The following is a 22315-nucleotide window of genomic DNA, read 5'->3' on the forward strand; positions in this document are numbered from 1 at the left end:
GGGTACACTTTTGGCTAAGCCCCATTTTTCAAATTGCAAGTGTAACTGATGCAAACTCCTATTTTAGACAGGCTGTCCAGGTCAGGCAGTGCTTAGTTTCCCCTATATTTTACTAAAGGTTCTGTTGAGCACAGGGCTTTTTGTAAAATACCTAGAACAGTGGTTCCCAAACCTGGTCCCGGAGGCACCCCAGCCAGTCAGGTTTTCTAGATATCCGTAATGAATGTTCATGAGAGAGATTTGCATGCACTGCCTCTACTGCATGCAAATCTCTCTCATGAATATTCATTGTGGGTATCCTGAAAAATTGACTGGCCTGGGTGACTCCAGGACCAGGTTTGGGGACCACTGACCTAGAAGGATGCCAGCAAATGTGATATTTGGCAGCATTTCCAGCATGAGAAGTGAATTAAAAAAAAAAAAATCGGGAAGCGGGTCTTGTTTAAAGTGTGCGGAAGACCTGGCCACGTTGGGGCATATGTTTTGGTCCTGCCCTCAAGTGAGCAGATTCTGGAGGGGGATGTTAGGAATGGTGGAGGCAATATGGGGTTGTTCATTAGTTTGGGACCCACTGCTTCTATTCAATAAGTACTCGTTTACGACGGCGCCTCCAAAGGGTTTTAAAGGTTTCATTGGGATAGCTATATTCTTTGGGATTAATTCCATTTTGAGCTCTTGGCTTTCCCCTTCGGGCCCCTCTCTACAACTGTGGAGGTCTCAGATGATACAGCAGATGAGGGTAGATAGATGTGGGGTTAAACAAATGGACAGTGTACCGGGGGTTCACTTTAAGGCTAGATGGGAGCCAATTTGGGCTACTCTGCCCCCTAGAGGGAGAAGTTATATTTTGAACTGTTAATCCACATGGTTGTGCTAGGAGGGGGAGGAAGGGGAGGGTGGGTGGGTGGTTAGGTGGGAGGATAAGGAGGGGGGAAAACAAATAATAGATGATACTGCTAAAGTTTTGGTGGAGTCAGTGGAGTTAATGTATGATTGGTGTTGGAATTGCATTTTACTTTACTACATGTAAAATGACTGTTCAATAAAGATCGTTGAAACATAAAAACACACAAAAAGAGTATCCTGAGTTTTTCGATTAGCGTTGCTGCATCTAGGAACATTGCAGGTTCCTGACTGCAGCAACACAGAAAATGGACCTCAAGTCAGACCCATTATCTGTTACAGGGGCCATTAGTGAGATCAAGTTACTCCCCCTACCCTACCCTAGACCCTCACTAACACAATCCATAGCCTAATGCAGACTACCTGGTAGACCTAGCTACATGAGTACTTGTGCTTCCCACTAGAAGTCCTGTGTTTACTGTACTAGCATTCTACCAGAGAGACCCAGCTGCTAATTCTTCTACAATTTCTCCACATTTTGGCAATTAAGGATTATCAGTGCTAATTCTATTCTTTCTTAAAGTCAAAAATTGAAGAAACAACAGAGCAATTAGCAGCTGGATCTGTCTGGCAGGCTGCACAGACTGTCCCTTCCCTTCTACATCCCCTGTGTCCTGAGGTGCATGCTCTTGGTCTGGATTTTCTGATCTTAGAAGTCTCTTCCCTCCTTTAACCTCTTCGTTTAGGGTCCAGATACTCTCATTGTTGGCCTCTACCCTGACAAGCAGCCCTGTGATATAGGACTGCTTCCAGAAGTGGTTTGTGACCAAACATGTGATGTTCAAACGCATAAGTGCTAGTATTCTATAATCTTAGGGCTAGATTCTCTATATGGCACTGAAAAAAAAGCTATTCCATAAGCCACGCTTTAAGTTTGGTGAGGTTTATAGACTAGTGCTTATATCCAGGAATCGCACCTTAACTTTAGGTGCAGACATTTGCACCAACTAAAATGTGATGCAAATGAACATGCCTAAATTAGGCGCAGATTCCCGTTATTTTATAACAATGTGCATAAATTTTAGGATCACCCCCATTATGTCTGTGAGCCACCCAGTTTTGTGCCCCCTTTTTCAGATCACGCGTAAATTTTATGCACAGATCCTGCACCTAAATTTACATGCACATTCCAATTAAATCAAATTAGTGCCGATAATTGCTTGTTAAAAAGCCAATTATTGGCACAAATTAGCTCATTATTCAATTAAATTGCACATACAAATAGGGCACATGCCCAAATTTTCACATGCAATTTTCAACAACTTTTATAGAATTGGGGGTTAGTGTGCAAATGGTGCTTATATTTAGCTGCTAAGGTCACAGAATAAGGGGGTAAATTTATAAGTATTGATACCAACAAAACAGTAACTGTGCTGGTACAAATCAAAGTAATCAGTTTACATTCATGCAATGCAATCAGTGAAAGAGCTGAAACTACTGATGAATAAGGGAGAAAAAGACCTCATAAACCTCACGAGGAGCAAAAATGGTAAATTGCTACCCCTACGTGGGTCAGTTCTTATTCATTGGGCAATAAAAAAACTCCCATATCTTTTTAACCACATTTTAATAAAGTGCTTCTTCATATTTTAAATCATCCTTTAATTGTTTTTTTAAAACTGTTTTCCTAAAAAAAAGGGTTTCTAATGCATCTCGTGAAACTTGATGCCATTTATAGCATTAAGGGGTCTATTTACTAAGCAGTGGGGGCTGTTTTTGCTTCATGCTGTGGTCCTTTTTACCGCCATGGCCATGCGGTAAGATTGCTCTTACTGCATGGCCATGTGAGGGAGAGCACTTACTGCCACCCAGTGAGGTGGTGATAAGGACTCCTGCTCTAACCCAGTGGTAACTGGGTAGCCTGTGGTGCTGCCCAGTTACTGCTAGGTAACTGCTGTGCAAAACAAATCAAGCCCTATTTCCCCCAGTGTGGGAAATGGCATATGCTGGGGCTGGAACGTATCACCTTTGCCCACTTTGGGCCGGTGGTAGCTCCAAATTAGCATGTGGTAAGTCTGTGTTGGGTTTACCACCGCTTTGTAAAAGGACCCCTAAGGCCAGTGGTGTGCTGGAGCCGGCTCTGTCCGGCTTGCAAGAGCCGCTTGTTAAATTTTGACAGCTCTTGCGAGCCGGTTGTTGTTGGGGGCGAGCCGGCTCCATTAGGGGAGGTAAGCATGGCAGGAGGGTGCCATCACAGGCCATGCTTACCTCCCCTGCTGCTCCGAAACATGGTAAACGATGTCCTTCGCCCCCACCCTCCCACTGCCGCTCCCATCTGACTTTTTAAATTACCTCCATTGAAACCGCTATTTAAAGCCCTGCTGCATGCAGGCCGTCTCTCCAGGCTTCCCCTGCTTGCTTCGGTGACGTTTGCACCCTTAGTCCCGCCTTCTGACGTCTTTCTGACATCATTTCCTTTTTCCGCGAAGGCGGGACTAAGGGCACGAACATCACTGAAGCAAGCAGGGGAAGCCTGGAGAGACGGTCTGCACGTAGCAGGGCTTTAAATAGCGTGGGCTTCGACTGAGGTAATTAAAAAAGACAGATGGGAGCGGGAGGGGAGGGTGGGGGCGAAGGACATCGTCCGCTGGACATGTTTGGGAGCGGGAGGGAAGGGCGGAGAATCCCTGGGCATGGATGGGGAGAGGGGGCAGGGGAGAGACCTGCTGGGCATGGATGGGGAGAGGGGGGCAAGGGAGAGACTTGCTGGGCATGGATGGGGAGAGGGGGGCAGGGGAGAGACCTGCTGGGCATGGATGGGGAGAGGGGGGCAGGGGAGAGAATTGCTGGGCATGGATGGGCAGAGGGAGGCAGGGGAGAGACTTGCTGGGCATGGATGGGGAGAGGGGGGCAGAGGAGAGAGGAGAGTTTCAGGACATGGATGGAGGGGAGAGCAAGATAAATTCTGGACATGGATGAGGGGAGGGAAGGGAGAGAGAAGAAATGCTGGACATGGAGGGAAGATAGAGGAAGGAGATTAGATGAGGGAAAAGGAACTGAGGAGAGAAACTGCACATGGATGGAGAAAATAGGAAGAAGCTAGATCCACTGGACAGTCAAGTCTGCGGAGGACCAGAAATGAAGAAGAAAGGAGGAAAGAAAAGAAATAAATGGAAAGGAAGCCCTAGAAACGGAGTCAAGGGAACAGATAGAGAGCAGCAGAATCAGATACTGGACCAGCATGATCAGAGAAACAAAGTCACCAGACAACAAAGGTAGAAAAAAATAATTTTATTTTCATTATAGTGTTTGGAATATGTCCACTTTGAGAATCAGGTGCTGAACGTTAAAAGTTTATATTTATTTACTTATTTATGGCATTTTATCCCATATTAAACATGAATTAGATTGGAACCTGGGATCATTTAATTTTCACTTCAAATGAGCTTCCTCAGGGGACAGTATTAATATGGCTCATATTTTGGCAATTCTCTTCAAAAGGTGTTTATTGTATTCAGTACTTGTTGCAGTTTGAGGTCTTTTTCTCTCTTATTCATCAGTAGTTTCAGCTCTTTCACTGGGTAAATTTATAAGTCCTTTTGAATACCTGGCCATTAATTTGCAGTGCTGCACAGGTTCCAAAGTGAACAGTGTTAGGGGTGCACTTGGCAGAAAGGAAAACAAGATTAGAAAGGTGCACCAAGGAGTAGGAGTATGCGGCCAGAAATTTTTGTGTTGTGTTCTTTCCCATATTGATTTTATGAACGTTAAGGGTTATTTTTTTGTTATATTTTATTTTTCATCGTGCCAATATTCAAAGCGATTTAACTGGTCAGAAATGGCTTCTCACTGGTTAAACCACCTGTTTGGGGCTAACTGCTCATTTTCAGTGGCACTTAACCGGTTAGCACCGATGAATAACTGATTAGTGCCAAAACGAAAGTCAGCTATTTTAGGTTAACCTGATAAACAGGACCACATAAAAGTCAGTCCTATCTTTATGCAGTAACTCATAGATGGTTAAATGCAGAACATTGCACTTAAACAGCTATGTATTAGCCAGTTCCATAAACAAGGAGACGTGATGTTGGATCCCAGACATGTCCTGACATTGAATTTATGGATTTAACACTGCTGGTGGTCAGCAAAACATTGATCATTTCTGGATGAATATCAGGCCCCACATTGTCATCACAGGAGCACACTTTTCATAAAGAATGTGCACTATTCACAAGAGTGTGTATTATGTGTGAACAGTGCACACTCTTTCCTGATAGAGTGCACATGCGCAAAGATTTGCACACATTCTCACTATCTGGAAAGACCGTACATACATTCTGTTCATGCACAGTGCATATTCTTTGTCAATAGTGTGCACTCTTTTGAAAGAGCGCACAAAAATTCATGGGTTTTATTTGGCTCATTTTTGTTCGCCAACGACATGAAACAACATGGGAAATGTTGGGTTTCTGCCAGGTACTTGTGACCTGGATTGGCCACTGTTGGAAGCTGGGCTAGATGAACCATTGATCAGACCCAGCATGGCTATTCTTATGTTATTTTAAACAAATGCACATCTCTACCATGTAATATATAATATTTCCAAACTTTTCTTTATATTGTATGCTAATTTCCAATTTATGGTTGCGTGTTTGTGCCTAGCTTGACTAGACTTGTAGTACTGCCCTATTTTTAAATTCTCACTCTTTGACATTTTGATCACTGTAGTCCAGCATTTTCTGTTGGTTGTAATGCTCTGCTGGTATATGCAGCCTGCATGGCTCTGATACTGTGGTTCTAGGATTCCAGTTCACATGTTGCATGCCCTCAAGTTTTGGGTTAACTCTCTCAATCATTTTGCTTCTTGATTGTCTCTGTGCATGCACAGCTGTAAAACATGCAGAGGAGGTGGAGCACATTTTAATTTGATTTGCTTACGATTCTTTTGGCTGAGGGAACAGGGGTTGATATCCCTATTCTGGGCTGGCTTGCAGTTGGTTTCTGCCCTCCAGGAATCCACAAAGTACGTGGCAGTCCCTTCAGAGATGCCCGAACTGGTCATGAAGTCATCTGTTGTTGCCCCATTGAAATTTCCACATAGCCCTGAGCAAATGAGAAGAAAAGACAAAAGGACTGTCAGCCAGCTGTGAACAACAGTGTCAGAAACATGGCTATATATGCAACTCTATACCAGATCTAACGAAACACATGAATTTTATGCTACAAAATGGACTCTTCCCAAAGGAGAAAGGAAACATTCTACTTACCCCCATACTCAAAGACGCAAAGAAAAATGCGAGTGAATTAACCAACTATAGACCAGTAGCATCCATTCCCTTAATAACCAAAATAACAGAAGGGATGGTAACCAAACAACTCACAGACTATCTAAACAAGTTCTCGATACTACATGACTCCCAGTCAGGATTTTGCTCTAATTACAGTACTGAAACAGTACTAGTTACGCTCATGACGAAATTCAAACAAACGATTGCAACCGGCAAGAATATATTACTTCTACAATTCGACATGTCAAGTGCCTTCGACATGGTTGATCATGGAATCCTACTACACATCCTTGAATACTTTGGTATTGGAGGCAATGTTCTTAATTGGTTTAAAGGATTCCTAACCACAAGCTCATATCAAGTGACATCAAATTCGACTACATCAGCCGCATGGACACCTGAATGTGGAGTTCCACAGGGATCTCCCCTCTCACCGACTATATTCAACCTAATGATGACACCCTTGGCCAAACTACTATCAAACCAAAACCTCAACCCGTACATTTATGCTGATGATGTAACGATCTACATCCCATTCAAAGAAGACCTAAAAGAAATTTCCAATGAAATCAACCAAAGTCTACATATCATGCACTCCTGGGCAGATGCCTTTCAGCTAAAACTCAATGCAGAAAAAACCCAATGCCTAATACTCACCTCTCAACACAACATGAGCAAATTTACCACCATCAACACACCAAAACTAAATCTACCAATTTCGCAAACCTTGAAAATTCTTGGAGTCACCATTGATCGGCACCTAACACTTGAGAATCACGCAAAAAACACAACCAAAAAGATGTTCCACTCAATGTGGAAATTAAAAAGAATAAGACCATTCTTCCAAAGGACCGTCTTCCATAATCTGATACAATCATTAGTACTCAGTCATCTAGATTACTGCAACTCACTCTACGCTGGCTGCAAAGAGCAAATGCCAAAAAATCATCTCGTACATTCCTTAATCTTCATTTCCCCAACTGTAAAGGACTGAAATACAAATTAATGCATGTGTCAACCTTTTCCTATATGAGCACACAATTCTGGAACGCATTGCCACGTAACCTAAAAGCGACCTATGAACTGACCAACTTCCGCAAACTACTAAAGACCCATCTCTTCGACAAGGTATACCATAAAGACCAAAACATGTGAAACTCCCGCATATATCCAGAAATGCTAATAATGCCTTCTGTTATATTACTATCATGTATTCCATTACCATGCAACCCAAAATCTTTCTGTAACACCAAATGTTTACTCCCCTCTCATTTCCACTATCCATGCTGTATTGTAAGCCACTTTGAGCCTGCAAAAAGGTGGGAAAATGTGGGATACAAATGCAATAAATAAATAAATAAACTCTGCCCAATATTTATCGCTATTTAACCAGCCAGGAGACGTTCCTGGCTAGTTAAATAGCACTTAACCGGCTATCTGTGAGTATTCAGCAGGGGATAGCTGGCTATCTCCCGCTGAATATTCGCAGTCAGCATGTAGTGGCTAACCGCTATATTGTGTGATATACCCAGCTAGCCGCAAATATTCAAATGTTGGTTGGCTATGTTTTACAGCCAAATTGGGTTGTGTAAATAACAGGCCTATCTTTGGGTGCTATGAACTGAATATTGACTTAGTCAGCTATAGTGGCCAAAAATAAACTGAATATTCAATATTGGTCACTGGAAACGGACTGACATTGAATATACAGGCTTACCACCGACCACGGAAGTTAGCCAGGTTGCCTCCTGCTGTCTGAATATCGGCCCCACAACACTTTACAACACACCACATATCCCTGGATTCTATTAATGGTGCATAAAGTTAGGTATAGAACTTTGAGCGCAGTCTGCATTCCTGCGCATAACTTAATTGATGTATTGGCACTCAATCAGCGCTAAGGATCTCTTAAGTGACCTTAACAAGCGCTAATTGGAGCTAATTAATTCTTAGGTGTGGAAATGTCTTACTAGTATTCTATAACCACTGTGCCTAACTTCATTGGTGTGCAACTCCAAAGTAGACATGGCCATGGAAGAGGCATGGATGGGTCGTGGGTGTGGCTGGTAGTTAGGCACAAGATTATAGAATACTTGCTATTCTGCACGCAACTAACAGGACTTAGGCACAGCGTATATATTAGCCTGTGGCTGGCATAGATGTTCACTCCTGTCCTTAGTCACTCAAATATATCGCGCAAAGGATTCGTGTTGAGTGCAGATCATAACAGCGCCTAACTTTGGGCGTCATTTACTGAAGTTGTCTTTTACAAAGCGGTGGTAAGCCCAAAGCAGGCATACCGCAAGCTAAAATGGAACTACACCTGGCCCAACGCGGCCGCTGGCGGTAGTTCTGGCTGGTGTGCGCACAATTTCCAGCGCTACAGGAATTTTTTTTACCTAGCATGGCACTAACTCCGTGGTAATTGGGCATCACAGTGCGCTGCCTGGTTACTTTGGTTACTGCCGGGTTACCACAGTAGCCCTTACCGCCACCTCAATGGGTGGAGGTAAGTGCTCCCTACCGCATTGCCAGTCAGTAAGTTATTTTACCACATGGCCAGGTTTTTTTTTGCATTTTACCTGCTGCAGTAAAAAGAGCCCTGGTGTGCCAGAAAAATGGCCTCTGCCACTATCGCAGAGCCCTTTTTCCTGCAGCTTAGTAAAAAGGCCTCTGTATCTGGCCTATAATGGGGACGATTTCATAAAACTTCTTCCGCATGGAAAACCTGTCTTACATGCACAAAAGGACTTTATAAAGTTGTGCAGAGCAGAAAGAGTGATCTGTGCATAGGCATTCCTTGGAGCACAGTTTGGGCTGAGGAGTACATACATACATTTACGCCCTTTGGGCTGGATTCAGTACATGGCACTCAAAATTCAGCGCAAAAACAAAATAAATCTAGACTGGATGGTATTCTATAATGGGCATTTTAGGATTTAGCTCCCTTTATAGAATAGTGCATAGCACCGGGATCAGAGCTCAACTTTGGGCAAGAGCAGCGGCGGACTGACCATTTGGGCAACCAGGCAGTGACCGAGGGCCCAGAGACTCTCCCCCCGCTGCACTCTACAGCCCCCGAGCCTCAGTGAGCCCAGTCCCATCTTGGAGGGGCCTGGTGGTCTAGTGGCCTCTGTGGGAGCAGGAAAGAACAACACTCTTTCCTGCTCACTGCCACTATTCTGCCCAGCGCTGCCGTGTTTTAAAAATAGCTGCTGAGACTGTCGAGATCAATGAGACTACTGTGGTAAGTCTCAGCACCCATTTTGAAAACATGGTGGGGGGGGGGGGGGGCTAGTGACCTTTATTGCCCGGGGGGTCCAGATCACTATCAGTATTCCCCTGGGAGCGAGGAGTTACACCAAATGAAACCAGGAGTAAATCCAGTCGCGCAAATTGGGGTGGATCTGTACTAGTCTATGCGACACAAAGGGGTGGAGAAAAACATATCAAGCAATGTGCGATCCAACAGAACAGCCTTTATTTAAATGACCCAACACAGTTACGAGGCAGCTTACAATTGGACTACTATGCAATTTGTGCATGCTATTGTTTTTACCAGTCGCTCGGATTTCTTAGTGTGTGTTTTATTTAATTGGTTAAGCTGTACTTCCATCACTAAGTCAGCCATTATACTTTTGTAAACTCCTGATGCAGGCTGTCTAGCTGAAACATGGTGACCGTGTCGGGCCATTTAAATAAAGGTTGTTCTTTTGGATCGCACATTTGCTTGATGTGCTTTTCTCCACCCCTTCTGTTGTGGGGCTTTGCTGTGGAGTTTTGCACGTCCCCTTTTTGCGCTTCTGTAGTAGTCTATAACACTGCATGCATTTTAAGAAATGCCCCTGACTTGCCTATCCTCCTCCCATGGCAATGCAGATCTTAGGCACTATTCTATAAATGGACACAAGTATGTTTTCATATGCATCTTTCATTTCTGCCCTATTTCAGCACCTTGCATCCATTAGAACGCTTATCCATGCAGGAAATTTGGCACAGAGGTAGCGCTTAACATTTGGCGCCTTATATAGAATTCCCCCATTTGTGGAGTAGTTGTAAATTTGTTTATGATTTGGAGCTGGTTGTAGAGGCTCATAGATCCCTAGCTTGCCTTTATGGAATAGGGTTAAAATGGCCACCTTTTTTTTGGATTCCCACATAGGCATTCTATTTAAAATTTCTCTCCTAATGGGGGCAATTTTGAATACCCCATGTTCTTGGAAAGTACACGTGTGGTTTAATATGTATCTATCTACCTTGCAGCTAATTTTCAAGGAGAAACTGCCCACAGTGTATGCACAGTATGTACAAAGCGCTTGTGTACACATGGATCCTCAGAAGCTTAGCTGAGATTGGGTGGCATAGCCGGTGGTGGGAGGCGGGGATAGTGCTGGGCAGACTTATACGGTCTGTGCCCTGAAAATGACAGATACAAATCAAGGTAAGGCATACACAAAAAGTAGCACATATGAGTTTATCTTGTTGGGCAGACTGGATGGACCATGCAGGTCTTTTTCTGCCATCATCTACTATGATTTTTTACTATGTATACCTGCTCTATTTGTGGGTGGCTGATGTGCATTTGAAAAATGGAACTGTACATACAGGGCTCAATTTTCAGCCAGTGTGGAGACTGGATAAAGTTAAATGTCAGCACCAGCATTTAGCTCAATCTCAACATTCAGCACTGCAATTTCTATAGGCACTGGTGCTGAATATACATATAGGACTAGATTCTGTAAATAGCACCCACATTTCGGCGGAGAAATGCAGGCAGCTCAAAATAGAGCAGCCAGACTACGAGATTTGAAAGTGCTTATACAGTTACACTGACTCCCAATTAAAGCCAGAATAACATTCAAACTACGTACATTTGTTTTCAAAACTCTATATGGCTTAACCCCTGATTATATGCAACTTTTAATTGATCTCCCCCTTCACAATGCTCTCCCTGGTTCAAGAGATTATCTACCCCTCCACTATCCCAGTTGCAAAAATGTGATCTACAAGCCAATCTACATGTCAGGATTCCCTTACCTCTGTTCCAAATGGTAGAATTCCTTCGGGAAATTCATCAGATGGGAACTTAATTATTTGATACCTTAAAATATCGTAAAGCCTCTCTGTTTAAGCAATTTCTCATGGATGATTATAATTAATTTGAACTCTCAGTTCCATTCTAATTGTTATTATACATGGATGACAATAAATTGTTGCATTTTTGTGTCTAGCATTCATTTCCATATTACATATTGTAATACTCAATCCTCATTTACTTTATTACTACTTAATGTATACTATCCTGCATCACTTTTTGTACTGTTAATTACAATAAGTTGTTAGCCACATTGAACCTGATGTATTGGGATAGTGTGGGATATAAATGAATTAAATATATAAATAAATTAGCATATGCTAAGTCCCACGTGACCTACAGGTATAAAATAGGACACAACATTGTCCGGTAATACAAGGGCCCCATAGTGATATTTATTCATAAAAGTAATGTGTATAAGTGGTTATACACTACCACTGATGGTACAAGTAGCCCTGAATATTGACTCCATATTTTTGTAAGCTACACAAGAAGAGGTCAGTGTGGTTTGTAAGTGTGCCACCCAGGACCAGATTTAAGATGTTGTTGCCCTTGCCCATATGCAAAATCAGGCAGCAGATCCCAGAGCAAGGAGGGAAATGGTATCAGACATCTTGGAGAGGCTAAAGAGTGGCAGAGGAAGTCTATAGTGCCACATTGGTGCCCCTTTAAAGCCAACACCCACAGTGTTCTTTTCAATTTCTTTGTGAATGTCACATACTCTCGACAGAGAGATTGGTGTGGCGGCACAATCGATGTGATACCCTTTTGACAAATTGACCGTGAGTTATTTGTTTTACCATTGGTTTGCACCAAAGGTCTATAGACCCCTGAGGCAGGCCCTTGTGGCCGAAACATGATTCGTGTAGGGTCGTTTTATTTATTCTAATAAAGACCTTGTTTGGGAAACACCATTTGTGCGAAGACCCCCTTTTTTTGGATCCACTGGTTGTACATTTGCTCCTTTGAAGCAGCATATCCATGTGGTCCTAAAGGAAGCTGGAGCAGGTTCATCTTTGACTTTGGCATTTGGTGCTTCAAATATGACACTCTAGGCAGTTGACTATCAGGCTCATTTTCAAGAGAGAAAAACGTCCAAAAAGTGGCATGTCTGCATTTGGACATTTTTCTCACAAAAACGTCCAAATCAGCATTTTTGAAACCTATTTTTAGATATTTTTCTCTGACGTTCGCCAGAAGTGTGTCCAAATATCAAGGGGGAGTGCTAGGGGCGTGTTCAGGGCGGAACTTGGGCATTTCTAAGACTTAGATGTTTTTCAGCCATAATGGAACAAAACAAAACCATCTAGGACTAAAACTTAGACGTTTTGAGCTAGACCTGTTTTTATTACGAATAAGGCACAAAAAGGTGTCCTAAATAACCAGATGACCACTAGAGTGAATCAGGAATGACCTCTGCTTATTCCCCCAGTGGTCACTAACCCCCTCCCACCCACCAAAAATGTGATGAAAAACATAAGTACATAAGTAATGCCACACTGGGAAAAGACCAAGGGTCCATCGAGCCCAGCATCCTGTCCACAACAGCAGCCAATCCAGGCCAAGGGCACCTGGCAAGCTTCCCAAACGGACAAACATTCTGTACATGTTATTCCTGGAATTGTAGATTTTTCCCAAGTCCATTTAGTACTTGTCCTTTCGGAAACCGTCTAACCCTTTTTTAAACTCTGCCAAGCTAACCGCCTTCACCACGTTCTCCGGCAACGAATTCCAGAGTTTAATTACGCATTGGGTGAAGAAGAATTTTCTCTGATTTGTTTTAAATTTACTACACTGTAGTTTCATCGCATGCCCCCTAGTCCTAGTATTTTTGGAAAGCGTGAACAGACGCTTCACATCCACCTGTTCCACTCCATTCATTATTTTATACACCTCTATCATGTCTCCCCTCAGCCGTCTCTTCTCCAAGCTGAAAAGCCCTAGCCTCCTTAGTCTTTCTTCATAGGGAAGTCGCCCCATCCCCGCTATCATTTTAGTCGCCCTTCGCTGCACCTTTTCCAATTCCACTATATCTTTTTTGAGATGCGGCGACCAGAATTGAACACAATACTCAAGGTGCGGTCGCACCATGGAGCGATACAACGGCATTATAACATCCTCATACCTGTTTTCCATACCTTTCCTAATAATACCCAACATTCTATTCACTTTCCGAGCCAAAGCAGCACACTGAGCAGAAGGTTTCAGTGTATTATCGACGACGACACCCAGATCCCTTTCTTGGTCCGTAACTCCTAACGTGGAACCTTGCATGACGTAGCTATAATTCGGGTTCTTTTTTCCCACATGCATTACCTTGCACTTGCTCACATTAAACGTCATCTGCCATCTAGCCGCTCAGTCTCCCAAGGTCCTTCTGTAATTCTTCACAATCCTGTCACGAGTTAACGACTTTGAATAACTTTGTGTCACCAGCAAATTTAATTACCTCGCTAGTTACTCCCATCTCTAAATCATTTATAAATATATTAAAAAGCAGCGGTCCTAGCACAGACCCCTGAGGAACCGCACTAACCACCCTTCTCCATTGTGAATACTGCCCATTTAACCCCACTCTCTGTTTCCTATCCTTCAACCAGTTTTTAATCCACAATAGGACTTTACTTACCAACCTTTATGCCAGCCTCAGATGTTATACTCCGGTCCATTAGAACAGCATGCAGGTCCCTGGAGTACTCTAGTGTTGGATGCAGTGCACTGCAGACATGTGGACCCAGGCTCCTACCTCCCCCTACCTGTTACACTTGTGGAGGAAACTGTGAGCCCTCCAAAACTCACCAGAAACCCACTGTATCCACATATAGGTGCTCCCTTCACCAGTAAGGGCTATGGCAGTGGTGTACAGTTGGGGGTAGTGGGTTTTGGGGGGCTCAGCACACAAGATAAGGGACCAGTGGTGAGATGTGCACCTGGGAGCATTTTATGAAGTACACTGCAGTGTCCCCTAGGGTGCCCTATTGCTATCCTGGGATGTCATGGGGACTAGTCTACTAAAAATGCTGGCTCCTCCAATGGCTTGATTTTGTGCGTTTTGCACGTGGATGTTTTTTTTTTTTTTAAAGTCCAAAACATCCAAATCGCAAAACATTGTTTGAAACAGTATTTTTGAAAACAAAAAATAGAAATATTTCTTTTTTGAAAATGACCCTCTTTCCTATTCAGATTCTGGACAATTTTTGCAAAACATCCAAAGTCGGATTTAGACATCATGTCAAAAATGCCCCTCTTTGTTGTCTGTGCTTAAAACTGGGCCTGCCATCACCATAGTCAAATGGCAATTATTGAATACTGGCTGAGGATTGACAAACCAAAAAATGGGCCCATTCTTCTTAAGAAAGCTGTATCTCTTTTCATCATTACTAGGAATGTCAAATAACCTTTCTTCCCAAGGACAGTCTTCCGCAACCTAGTACAATCAATGGTACTCAGTCATCTAGATTACTGCAATGCACTCTACGCTGGCTGCAAAGAGCAAATAATTAAGAAACTTCAGACAGCTCAGAATACTGCAGCCAGACTCATATTCGGCAAATCAAAATATGAAAGTGCAAAACCCCTACGAGAAAAGCTGCACTGGCTCCCACTCAAGGAACGCATCACGTTCAAAATATGCACCCTAGTTCACAAAATCATTCACGGAAATGCCCCAGCTTACATGTCAGACCTGATAGACCTACCACCCAGGAATGCAAAAAAATCATCCCGCACATTCCTTGATCTTCACTTCCCCAACTGTAAAGGTCTAAAATACAAATTAACGCATGCATCAACCTTTTCCTACCTGAGCACACAATTCTGGAACGCGCTACCGCGCAACTTAAAAACGCTCTATGAACTAACTTCCGCAAACTACTGAAGGCCCATCTCTTTGATAGGGCATACCACAAAGATCATCAAATGTGAACTCCTGTACAAATATCCAGAACTGACTACAATATTCGATTGTTAAATCTACTAATATGTTTTATCATTATCAAGTAACCCAAGATCCTCCTGAAATGCCAAATGTATATTATCTTATATGTTTCCACTATTCATGATTTATTGTAAGCCACATTGAGCCTGCAAAGAGGTGGGAAAATGTGGGATACAAATGCAATAAATAAATAAACCTATTTGCATTTATGCACAATGGTCCAGATTCTATATATGGTGCCTAAAAACTTCACGTGGTAAACATTTTTGTCTAAGCGTATTCTATAAGTGGCGCCTAGATTTATGCGCAGCATATAGAATATGCTTAGTTGATATCCCAGCACCTAAAACTATGCACATCCATTTACACCAACGAAAACATGGCGTAAATCCTTGCGTGTAGATTTACACGCACTGGGCCATATTCTATAACTACGCCCGTAAAATTGGGAAAGCCCATGAAACGCCCATTTCCCCACCCATGGCCATGCCCCTTTTGAACTGTGAGCATCAGAATTTAGGCACGAGTCATTACAGAATACGCTTATCAAGTTGTGTGTGTAAATTCTAATTAGTGCTCATTATTGCTTGTTAATGCTGTTATCAATGCTGATTAGCTTGTTAAGCCAATTAAGTTATGCTCGTTGTTATGAAATATGCTTAGATTTTGGCACAGAATACTAGCAGAACATGTCTGTAGTTTTTCCAGTGGTCATCAGAGAGCAAACAGATTTTCACCTGAAGTTTGTCCTTGAAAACTAAGTGGAACAGTAATGTGGACGTTGAAAACAGGTTCCCGCTCAATCACCATGTTCATCCCAAAGCTGGTGTACAGGACAGTGTGAGTAGAGGACTCTTGGATAATCACAATGTTGCCTGAAAAGAAAGGGAATTTTAATCCCCACTCAATCCAAACTTTTTCAGAATTAATCTGTCACACTTCAATACAGTAGAAATAATGAGAAAATTTACTGCAAGAATGATTATATTTCCCTCATCTTCTTTCAAATTTTCTGCCAAACCACACAAAGGGGCATAACCTCAATCTAAAATTCATCAAAATAATAAATCCATAATCTCTAAAAATTAAAAAATAAAACAAAAAGTACTTAGCTTTCAAACTTGTCATTCAAGCCAGTTAAACATTCCCTTACACAGTTTCATTGTTTCATAGACTTGCTGCTTCAGGGGAATTCACTTGCACCTCTCACTTTAGCTAAAATGATTTTCAAAATCTATGCAATATATGCAAAGCTCATGCATATTATCTCCAATTATCCAGAAAACCAGAAGGATTAGGTGTGCCTCCAGTACTGGGTTGGGAATATTGTTATAGAGCAAATATACAGTTTATGGTTATGCATCTGTATAATTTTGATAGGCCTCCAGACTGCCTCTACATGTTTCAATGGACACACATACCAATAGGGTTTGGCAACCGCACAAACTGTATCCTCTAGCTAGGTATCCTGTGAAGAAAACAGCCTATCTCTGTAACTTTTTACCTGTACTATAGGGCAGCTGTTTGATTTCTCCATCAACAGTGATATGGTCTTCCTGAGAAATTAAAATTGATTTCTGTGGAGAGTGGACATAGAGTCAGACATTTATTGCATATCAATACTGGTGGCAGCACAAAAAGATCAATATCATCCAAAGAAGCAGAAAAACGTGACTACTAATGCTTTGTCAGTTTGTTCTCAATGTCAATTTATCATGGGTGTGCCCTTCAATTTTAATTTAATACCCTGTGCTTATTATACACATGGTGAATAATATATAATTATTGAATAGCGCTTAGCGTGGATTTCAGTGCCCAACTTTGGGTGCAAGGACTTATACCTGCTGAAACCTAGCGTAAATCCTAGCATGCAAGTTGGGCGTGGATCTCCATTATTCTATAGAACTGCATCTAAATCTTGTGAATGTCCATGACCCGCCCGTGCCCCTCCCCCTTTTGAGTTGCATGTGATCCAATTTGGGCACCCACTGTTATAGGATAGCACACACAAAGAAGAGAGAGGGAATTCCAAAGTAAAAAAGCAACAAGCAGAAGAACAAAAAAGGACCAAGGGCCTCCAGAGCTACTACAGCAATTCTTTATTCGAGGACACGACATGGGCCATATTTCGGCATTCCGGCCTGCATCAGGGGTCAGTTAAACAGTAAAGCTTCCACAGCGCTGTGAAAACATGGTATATAGAATATGCCAAGCACCTCTCCACATGACCAAATTTGGTCTCGTCCATTTAGGTCATGTTTTACTTGGCATAAATCTCGACGCCTATATTAGGCGCAGAGTGGGTGTATTCTATAATAATGCACATAGATTTTAGAAACACCCATGACCCGCTTATTCCATGCCCATAACCACACTGCCTTTTCAACTATGCAACTTAGAATTTACGCAGACCAAGTTACAGAATATACAGCTAGTTGTGCATGTAAATCATAATTAATGCCAATTAGTGCTGATAATTGCATGTTAACATCCAATTGACAGTGCTGATTAGAACTAATTATGTTATACCCATTAGAATACGCTTAAATATCCACACGGAAATTAAGGCGCGATATATAGAATTTCGGGGTTTGTCAACAGATCCTTTTCTAAAACACTGCTGGAATCTGAGATGCCCTGACCTGGATGTCTCAATTCCAATATCTATGTTCTTTTTTAAATCTTCCTTAAAGTCTCTAGGTACTTTTTAGCCCACATATTTTATATCAATTTTCAAAAGGAAAAAATTTGCTTTGAAAATTGGCTTGGGAAAATTCTGTACACAGACCTGCTGTTTTTGCAGGTACTTTATCTGTGAAAATATATGCATGTACTTTTGGAAATCCAAAGGCATGCACTCTCCACTCCACCTCTGCCCCTGAACACCTTCTTCATCGGGGCAGTAAATAAGCCATCCTCCACCCCTGCCTTCTCAAGTTTCTTACTTGCTGATACCCTGTGGGCAAAAAGGTTGGTCAGGCCATTACCCTGGTGGTCCATCTGTTTCTGCTGCCTATGTCTGTTGGACAATGTACAAAAGCCATTGTCTTTGAAAATTATCCTCCCTATGTTTCAGTTACTTAAATTATGTATGTCATTCCTCCCCTTCTTCCCATCCAACCTCTAAGAAAAATCATATCCCAAACAGTGCCACAATACATAAGTACATAAGTATTGCCATACTGGGACAGACCAAAGGTCCATCAAGCTCAGCATCCTGTTTCCAACAGTGGTCAATCCAGGTCACAAATACCTTTTCAAGATCCCAAAAAAGTACAAAACATTTTATGCTGCTTATCCCAGAAATAAGGAGTGAATTTTCCCCAAGTCCATTTAAATAATGGCCTATGGACTTTTCCTTTAGGAAGCTGACCAAACCTTTTTTAAACCCCGCAAAGCTAACAGCCTTTACCACATTCCCTGGCAACGAATTTCAGAGTTTAATTACATGTTGAGTGAAGAAAAAGTGACTCTGATTCGTTTTAAATTTACTACTTCTACAAAGTAGTTTGTAGCTTAATTGAATGTCCCCCTAGTCCTAGTGGTTTTGGAAAGAGTAAACAAGCAATTCACATCTACCTGTTCCACTCCACTCAGTATTTTATAAACCTGTATCATATCTACCCTCAGCTGTCTCTTCTCCAAACAGAAGAGCCCTAGCCACTTTAGCCTTTCCTCATAGGAAAGTCGTCCCATCCTGTTTATCATTTTGTCGCCCTTCTCTGTACCTTTTCTAATTCCACTATATCTTTTTTGAAATGTGGTGACCAGAATTGAACACAATATTCGAGGTGCAGTCACACCATGGAACAATACAAATGCATTATAACGTCCTCATTTTTGTTTTCCATTCCTTTCCTAATAATACCTAACATTTTATTTGCTTTCTTAGCTGCCGCAGCACACTGAGCAAAAGGTTTCACATGTGTCAAGAGTGTGATTCACATTGGTTGCGATGTCACAAGTAATATTACATATGTAGAATGAACCATTTTGGCACTAGAATGTAGGATGGTATTTATTTTTCAGGATGCTTCTTGGGATAATTTTGATAGCTCCCTGTCTATGGTGCAATAACAAGGGAGACACTGAAATTCCAGTTTGAATTTAGGAATTTGCTTCTCAGCTAGATTTGCAGCTTCTGAAGAAGGAAGCTATGTGATACAAAGTTCTACATTAGGAGTCACCACCTAGGAAAAGGATCTAGGTGTCATTGTTGATGATCCGTTGACACCCTCTGCTCAGTGTGCAGCAGTGGCTAAGAAAGCAAATAGAATGTTAGAAATTATTAGGAAAAGAATGGAAAACAAAATTGAGAATGCTATAATGCCTGTGTATTGTTCCATGGTGCGACCACACCTCACATATTGTGTGCAGGTCTGGTTACTGCATCACAAAAAAAGATATAGCAGAATTAGAAAAGGTACAGAGAAGGGCAACGGAAATGATAAAGGAGATGGAATGACTTTCCTATGAGGAAAGGCTAAAGCGGCTATGGCTTTTCAGTTTGGAGAAGAGACGGCTGAGGGGAGATATGATAGAGGTCTCTAAATAGTGAGTGGAGAGGAACGGGTAGACTTGAATCACTTGTTTACTGTTTCCAAAAATTCTAGGACTTGGGGACATGCAATGAAGCTACTAAGTAGTAAATTTAAAATAAAATCTGCTGCTCAAAGATGACTCCAATTAAATTATATGCACTGCAATCTACTGTTTAACACGAAAAAAGGCCTCAAAGAGCTTACAGATCTTTAATGTGTCTGTTAAAGCTAGAACAGATCAAAGATCCTGCCTTCATCATCGGCCAAAAACCTTCTGATGTAATGTATTTCCTTCTAGTGTAGGTTATCTCAGCTCTACTGTTTAATTGATTTTTTCAATATACAGTAATGAAAATAGCACCATCACTTATCTTTCAAGTTGGTGCTTCTGGATTGCGTTGTCCTGAGTAATGCTGAGTAAAGGTTTTTGGCCGATGATGATGTGCATATAATTTAATTAGAGTCATCTTTGAGCAGCGGATTTTGTTGTATGTAGAGTATAAATTCTAGCATATTTGCAACTGGAGTGTTACATATTTTAGTAAATTTAAAATAAACCAGAGAAAATATTTCTTCACTAAGGGACCTATTTACTAAGCCACACTGTAGGCACGCAAACCTTTTAGCGCATGCTAAAATGTTTGCCCACCTACAGCAGAGCTTAGTAGGTTTGTATAATTTCTAGGAAAAGCAGCATAAAATCTGTTTTACTCTTGAGATGTTGTCAGTTACTTGTGACTTGGATTGGCTACTGTTGGAAAGATGATACTGGGCTTGATGGACCTTTGGTCTGTCCCAATATGGCAACGCTTATGTTCTTATGTAAGAACCAGATACTATCGGATCTGATTCTGCCTTACCATATTGAAAAACTTCACTACAGAACCCAGAGCACATAATGGCAGGCAGTTCTTCAGAATTATGCATAATGAATCCTTCCATCTCTTGTTTCATTTAACCTCTTCCACCATTCCACTGAGATTCAGACACATGACAAGGTACATATAAAGGAGTGCAGTGGGGTAGCATAAAGGAGCAAGAAAGAGAAGAATAAGTCTAGGAGGGAATAAGCCATAGTGCACCCCCATAGGAATGATCAGTATGGTAGAGTTCAGGGAACTGGTCAAAATTCCATATGGGGATAGGGAATAGTCTTCAGGTAGCATTTGGAGAAGAGTTCTCTCCAAGGAGGTTGCTTTGGAGTTGTCTCCAGAAGAACAGTCTGTTGTGAGGAGTCTTGCATGGGATAGAAGAATCACGAGGCATTTCTGGTTTCTCTGCCTGGATTTGTTGGTTTTGGAGAGGCAGCAAGCCACTGGGCCATTCCAAGAGCCAACAACAAAGTGCATGAAGGAGAAAAAAAGAAGCCAATCTCCTCTGGTCCTAAACTTCATGTAGTGGAAGCAGATGATTCAACAGATTCACCTTGTGGTTATCTTTATGTCTGTTCACTTAAGGAAGCTGTTTAAACTGTGACTATGGAGAAAACCATAACAGATGAACCTACTCCATTATTGGTTAGTCCAGAGGAAGCGGAAGAGAGAATGTATACAGGGGTGATTCTAGTTATTGAGTTTCAGTTACTAAAATGGTCACTGTGAGTGAAGGATCATAGAGAAGATTTCAAGGGAGCCCCAATCCACTGCAAGGGAAGATAGGTGTTCCTAAGAGGTGTGGAAGGAGGAATCTACCTCTTGTTCTGAACTGTATTCAAAGACTATGTACCTGACTGACATAAATGCTTTTTTGCCTGTTTATGTTGAAGAAACATTTATTCAATAAACACTTTAAAAGATTCAAATGTAATACTCATTTCTGGAGTGTCATAGTGCACTGGGCCTTTAAATGGATAATCCCTTCTCCTCCCATTGGAGGATCCATGTCATGTTATCCTTTTGTACCAGGTGAGGAGACTTGGAACTACATGAGCCTTTCATTCAATATGAGTACCCAGAATAGAGGTACATGCAATTGTGGGGACAATTCCTCTAAATAGGTCAGTTTTGCCCATAACATGACAGGAATAAACCCCACTCCTAAGCCAGGGTGTGTGGAGTATGATCTCAGACTCTCAAATTTACTGCATTGTTTTTTTTGTTTTTGTTTTCTTTTTTTTTTTGTTACATTTGTACCCCGCGCTTTCCCACTCATGGCAGGCTGAATGCGGCTTACATGGGGCAATGGAGGGTTAAGTGACTTGCCCAGAGTCACAAGGAGCTGCATGTGCCTGAAGTGGGAATCAAACTCAGTTCCTCCCCAGGACCATTATGTCAATGACAGCTTCTTTCTGGAGTTCATAAGTTGTAACATGTAGAGGCAACTTATCCAAATGCACTTGGAAGTTCTTTTTGATCAAGCTTGTGGCATCCAAAATTATGGGAAATATGTGCTTTGTGGTACCTACTGTGATTGGGCTGATGGTAATTGTGGAGGGGCATAATCGAATGGGGGTGCCCATCTATAAGGGCACCCATCTCTAAGGACGGCCCTGGAAAGAAGCATACCTGACCATATTATCAAAACAAGATGGGCGGCCATCTTTCATTTTGATAATACAGTCGGGGACGGCTAAATCTCAACATTTGGGTCGACCTTAGAGATGGCCGATATT

At 41.9% G+C, this 22315-nt stretch overlaps 1 protein-coding gene across 1 annotated transcript in view; it reads right to left on the reverse strand.

The window, feature by feature from the left end:
- Positions 1-22315, reverse strand: part of LOC115469675 (mucin-2-like) — a 193110-nt gene that overhangs the window by 129534 nt on the left and 41261 nt on the right. The window contains exons 11-13 of the mRNA XM_030202463.1: positions 16668-16740; positions 15901-16038; positions 5782-5946 (exon numbers count right to left, since the gene is read on the reverse strand). Of these exons, the coding sequence (XP_030058323.1) occupies positions 5782-5946; positions 15901-16038; positions 16668-16740 (376 nt within the window). The remainder of the gene's footprint in view (positions 1-5781; positions 5947-15900; positions 16039-16667; positions 16741-22315) is intronic.

Source organism: Microcaecilia unicolor, chromosome 4 (assembly GCF_901765095.1).
Source record: "Microcaecilia unicolor chromosome 4, aMicUni1.1, whole genome shotgun sequence".
NCBI classification, from domain to species: Eukaryota; Metazoa; Chordata; class Amphibia; order Gymnophiona; family Siphonopidae; genus Microcaecilia; species Microcaecilia unicolor.